The 6,171-nt window shown below is 37.3% G+C and overlaps 1 protein-coding gene across 1 annotated transcript in view; it reads left to right on the top strand.

The window, feature by feature from the left end:
* Positions 1-5,011: 5,011 nt before the first annotated feature.
* Positions 5,012-6,171, top strand: part of LOC107700205 (ephrin type-B receptor 5-like) — a 31,595-nt gene continuing 30,435 nt past the window's right edge. The window contains exon 1 of the mRNA XM_016501786.1: positions 5,012-5,074. Within this exon, the coding sequence (XP_016357272.1) occupies positions 5,012-5,074 (63 nt within the window). The remainder of the gene's footprint in view (positions 5,075-6,171) is intronic.

The following is a 6,171-nucleotide window of genomic DNA, read 5'->3' as shown; positions in this document are numbered from 1 at the left end:
CAAACACCAAATTTAATCAGTTAAAAAAATGTAATGTTTCTGCAACATTAATTAAATGTGTTTGAAAGGATGCATGAAATGCCTGAGAGCAGCATGTTCACTTCTTATCCGCTAAGTGATGAAGAGTCACTAAAACTATAAAAATTACTAATCATACATTTTATAGTATTGCTTTTAGGAAAATAGCATTTAGGACATTCTATAATTTGTAATCTCCTAAACAAAATTACATTTACTTTAGCGAAAGAATCCAAAATAATTAACATAATTATCATGAAACATTTTTGACATTAATGTTCAGCACATTAACATGCCAGTTCATAGACACAGTTTGAATGGCAATTACATTTGTCTCCAGTCTGGATTTATTCTAAGTATGTGCTCGACAGTCTCACTGTCCCAGTACTAATGTTTAATATTAAGAAATACATATAATCCCTTAAAAGCATAACATTGCCAAACACACTGTTGTAGAAGTGCCCTCTTTTCATGTTCGCTGTCTACAGAAGGAAAAAACACTAAAGCTCTCCCAAATCCCAGCCCTGCACGCTCCAAGGCATCACTGTCTTCAGGAGGAAGAGAAGCGATGGATAAGAACCAAATGGAGAGAGACAGACAGGGAAATGATAGATTGGCGGAGAGATTTGCGGGGTCCCATCTGTGAACATAATCTAAAAAAATCTGTTTATGTGCTAGCAAGAGAGAGATGGAGGGGTGGATTTAGTGTAAGCCACAGAATAATATCAGTTGTGTGGTTTTAAGGGCAAATAGAGGAGGGAGGGGGGAAGCTGAAATTAAAAACACTCTCGTACTCAGTATATGTGCCAGCTGTGTGTGTGTTTGTGTGAGGTTTAGGCCTTCTGTGAATGTGCTTTATATTACTGCACTTGTTTTGTGTTTGCTCAGTTTGGTTTGCTCAATTTAAGAGACTTTAGGTTCTTTACATGAGGGCTTGGCCCATTTCACGCTGCCCCAGAGGAGCCAGAGCTCAACCTCCCCTCATCTGGAAAAATATGTGCTATTAAATAAACATGAAACATTTCAGAAATAATTCATTTGTAAACAGTACGATGGATTGCCGATAATAATTCACTGGCTTCTTTTCACTCTCTCTCTCTCTCTGTCGGTGATAAACAGTTCATTAGATGAATGTCAGGGAAAACATGATATGATGGGAAAGGACAGCTTAGCTGCCCGATTCTGGTCATATCAACCTTTATTGTAAAGAACATTTTGACATAAGTTCTGCCTGTGGCACATTTTTCATATGGGATGTTGACAGGCGCATTCCAGTGTTGTGCACATTTTAGCAACGCATTCCTGGTGACACTCTTGTATTTTCTTGCTGACACACAGTAGAGTAGCAAAGTCTGAGACGCTAGTGAAATGCTTCTTTTTTTCATTAAAAAATATATTTTTCTGATTTTAACAAATTATATTTTAAGCATCAACTTATTGGAATGAAGAGCTGAATGGGAAATTGTGATTTATGAAGTATTTGGTATGTTGCTGTTTTAATGGCATCAGGATTCGAGTGATGTTCTACTGATGAGAAAACCTGATGATCATGTTATCAACAAAAAGCAACGTTTTACAATTTTATTTTGAAAGGAAGTTGGTACCACTTAATGACAAACATCCAATCATAAACTGAACAAAGACATTGTATTTTGTTTGAGCATTTTGTGGGATAAATAGTGACAAAATATCCATTAATTGGAGTAAAAAAGTCCATTATAAACAAACTAGATTGTTCATTTAGGAGTGTATGAACTCAGCAAGGCCGAATAAGTGAGAGCATTGTCATGCAAAATCAGGCCCTCACTTGAAATCAGGTCTACATCAACAATCCAGTAATAGTTATACTAAGTACACACAAATTATATTGTTTTTTAAAAAGTATAACTGCTTACTAATGCATGATTAAACTGAATTGGACATAAATATGTACAGTGTGAAACTTCAAAACCTGAATATCCAGAATTATTTCTTAAAACAGGGTACAAAGCTGAACTTTGTGAAGCATTAAAAAAACATAACCAGGATTATATTGACCCAGGGTTATGGGGAGTGAAAAGCCCTTTTGTGACGTAAAGCACTTAAATGACAAAGATCCTAAACATTCCTGATTCGATTTACATCATAACATCTCTTTGTTTTAGATTTTTCAAATTTTCTGTTCACTTTCAGGTTTAAATTAGATTTTGAATTCCAGATTTTTAATGTGGACTCTTTGTGGTCTTTTGGACCCCACTGTATATCTAATATAATGAAATTTAAAGACACAACGAAATCCAAATGAACCGTTCTTATTTATTATGTAATATGTAGTATTTATTATAAATGATTTATCTGTGCAATCATTATTTTTTAAAAATGAATGTGCCCTCATAATCTCTAATCAAAAACATGCACTTCGCCTTGCCTTTACAACAACATCTCTGATGACGTGTGTCTTCCCTCCAGCAACCTGTCACTCGCATGAGATTTTAGTATGACAATGATCCAATCAGTTCCTGATGTATAAAATCAAGTTCTGCCGCACAAAAGCCACTTCACTCAGATAACACAAAAATGACCAAAAATCTCATCACATAGGCTACATGGTTCATGATTATATTTTCAGTTCAAAATTATTAAATTTGAATAAAAAGTTGAGTATGTTGTGTCACTGTATATTACTGTTGCTCATGTAACATTACTATCGTAAAAACAGTTGTCAAATATTAATTTACATGTAACATTAATCCACTGAAAGCGACGGCAGGGGGAGGCTGAATTAAAAACACCTCGTTCTCAGTATTTGTGCCAGCTGTGTGTGTGTTTGTGTGAGGTGTAGGCCTTCTGTGAACATGCTTTATATGACTGTGCTTGTTTTGTGTTTGCTTAGTTAGGTTTGTTCAGTTTAAGGGACTTCAGGTTTTTTACACGAGGGCTTGGCCCATTTCATTCTATTTACATGTAACATTAATCCACTGAAGGCTAGCAGGGTAGAGAACCCATGTGCAGTTTATTAAAAAATTGTAAATGTGATACAAAATAAACAGAACTAAATCCTAACAAAAAAACTGAGACTTGAACAACTTGACCCAACTTTGTAACAGCAGGTTACAAAGGAAAAATACATAACATGGCAACATGAGGGCCTAAATGCATGGACATGGGGAAACACATGACAGCAACACCCAATTACGGTCTTTTAAAAGGCTTCATTTAGATTATTTTGAAAGACCTGTCTAGACTCTGCCCCGGTACGAGTTGTGTCGAGCTATTCATTAGCCTGTTTGATGAGAAAAATATGAAATTGATAAAATGGGTTATTAATCCGTACAACTGCAGCAGTGGAGGACTATTATTCTGCTGCGTGATACTGCAGAAGAACTGATGATGGCATGGTTTGATCTTCGGCTGACCAATCAGCAGAAAGGGGCGTTTAATTCCCGCCCACGTGTAGAAATCGAATATTCAAGCTGTTTATTCATTTTTCCACCCATGAACGAAAAACGAAAATTTAAGCTGAATTTGGAAAAAAACGAAAAAGGAGCCGTTTTCAAATTTTTCTACTTTCAATATTAAATCAAAAAACGAATGATCGAATGATACACGGATTGTAACAAGACAGTGAGCCATTAGGTGTGTTTAACTTGATGCGGAGCTGCGCAGACCGATCAGTATCGGACTTGAAGCAGTGCATGCTGGTTAGAAATTTTGTCCGACTTTGAGACAAAGCCTACGCCACGTCACTGTGACGTATGCCATCAAAGTACCGTGAGAGTGATTCGAGAGCAGCCAGCTGACTCATTCTGCGCAGCTTCTTCAGAGCGGCCACAAGCTCTGATGATGACACAGCCGCTTCACGATTGGCCAGATTCATAGATGACAACAGTCACGTGTATGACAACTTCAGTTCCGCTAATACTCACAAATACCTACTTTTAGAACAGCAAAATTAGTTTCAGGTAAAGTTAGTGATATATTCGATCAAAAATTTATCAACTGATTAAAAAATATAGACCCCACTTTATTGGCTTATGTTAGACCTTATTCTTGTATAACAGGTGCTACACCTAAGAAAAACAAGATTAAAGACTATAGAATACCCAAGACGTGTCACTCGTATATTGTAGTTTTGAATTGGGAAAAATGCAATGCTCAATATGGCCACTCTATCGAACAAAGCCCCGCCTTCTGAGTAAATAAGCCAATCCCTAATCAGTATAGTAAGCGAGTCATTGCAGCTGCCGTTAGAAGTCCCATTTGCTATAGAAACAGTTAGCATTCTGAGACGTGCGCTGCTGGTCTAGTCTGAAAAATAAGCTTTTTAATGCTATTTGAGCAAAATAAACAACATTTATGATACAGAATTTCAGTGGTGATTTCAAATATGAAATTTAATCGTAAACTTGCCGAACAGTTTTGGAGAATTTGATGTTTCCCCATTCAAAGAGATAGGAGCTGCACTTGCATGCACGAGAGGCGTTTCAAAGATGGCCGCCGAGTGACATGACTTGCCTTACAGGGACTTTGAACAAGATGCAAGAACTAAAGGAACCACATGACAGAATCATATGACAGGGACAAGGAATCATGACTATGACTAAATTACAAAACAAGAGACATGAAGACATAAACATGACAGACATGGCAGTACCTCGCACTCATTTAAAATTCAAGACTAAAGCGTCAAGCTGGAATTTATGTTTAGTATCTGTGAGCAGTAAATTCCGCCTTCTTTGATTCGATTGGTCTCAATCATTTTGACATTGACGAATGCTGTTAGACCGCTAAGATTTAAACCATTTGTCATCCTAACAACAAACAGAGCTATAAATATCAAATATTGTTGGGGACAAGTTGTCCTTTTTTCATTACTAGATGGATGGGACTTGTCCCCCTCAATATGCATATGCTGATTATGACCCGCTTTAATCTAAATAAAGAAATGATGGAAATAATTACTGCCTCTGTCTTTCTTTCTCTACTTCTCTGTCCTTTCCTGTATTTCTCAGTTATGCTGCTGGACACTACGGAGTCCACCGCTGAACTAGGCTGGACAACATATCCTGACACAGGGGTAAGATTCATATTTTATTTAAAAACAGCCCACATTCCCTGGTGCTTTTATGAATCTGACAGATTTAGAATACCCTGATGTGATTGATTGTGTGCGTTCGAAGCTTATTGATGACCTCTTCTTTTATATGTTTGTTATTTTGGTGGGCCTGTGAGTGTGTACTTCCTGTTTTAATCCCACCTTTCCAAAAGGACAGGAAATGGAGCATATTAAACCCTCCCTCCCTCAATTCCTTCATTCTCTTATGTGTATATTTTCTGTCAGCTCGACCGTGATATCTGCTGTCTCTGTGGCCCTGGGCAGCACAGAGTCTCTGACCTACAGAGAAGAACTAGTAGTCCTATACTTCCTGTCCCAGCTTCTCTTGCCAGATCTCAGTTTCTCTCTCTCTCTCTCTGTCTCTCTCTTTCTGTCTGTCACTTGGTCTGCATACATATCTTTGTTAATCTATCCATCTGTGCTTTTCTGAATTTCTCCCCCTCTCCTTCACTCATCTTCTCATTCTCTCAAGCTGTCCTCCCCATCTTGTTTTCTTCCCGCTCAGTCCCATTTCTTGCTTTCGTTCCCTTTTAGTTCTCTAAACAAATGTTGTCATGTTAAGTTTTTGATGTTGTATTTCTCTCCATCTCCTCTTAGTCATTCTGTCTGTTTGTATTTATTTTCTTCATCCTCCGTCTCTCTCCGTTTCTCAGCGTGGCAGTTGTTCGCCACCTCTTTGTGAGTCAGTGAGGGTGTGTGTCTGTGATTTCTGTATTGTGTGTTTGAGAGATTTGGGGTTTGCCTGGGATTTTCAGCTTAAATCACCTGAAGAAGCGGGAAAGGGCAGGGCATTTCTTTGATCCAATCTGTCATTTCACACACAAAAAATAATCTTTTGTTTTTTCACAGAGCTGTGGATTATTATCTCCAGGTCCCAAATGCAGACAATAGCTTTCTTAATATTGTTTTTTTTTATATATATATATATTCGTTGGTATTAAAATATTTGTTAAAGTACAGCAAGGTCCAAAAGTCCATTTTGTTCCAAATCTTAAATTAAACTGGAAGTAAACTAAGGATTAAAAAACCACACACACAAATGATTATAAATATATGTA

Source organism: Sinocyclocheilus anshuiensis, unplaced genomic scaffold, assembly GCF_001515605.1.
Source record: "Sinocyclocheilus anshuiensis isolate Anshui unplaced genomic scaffold, SAMN03320099.WGS_v1.1 scaffold955, whole genome shotgun sequence".
Taxonomy (NCBI): Eukaryota; Metazoa; Chordata; class Actinopteri; order Cypriniformes; family Cyprinidae; genus Sinocyclocheilus; species Sinocyclocheilus anshuiensis.
This window is presented reverse-complemented; position numbering and strand designations above follow the sequence as displayed.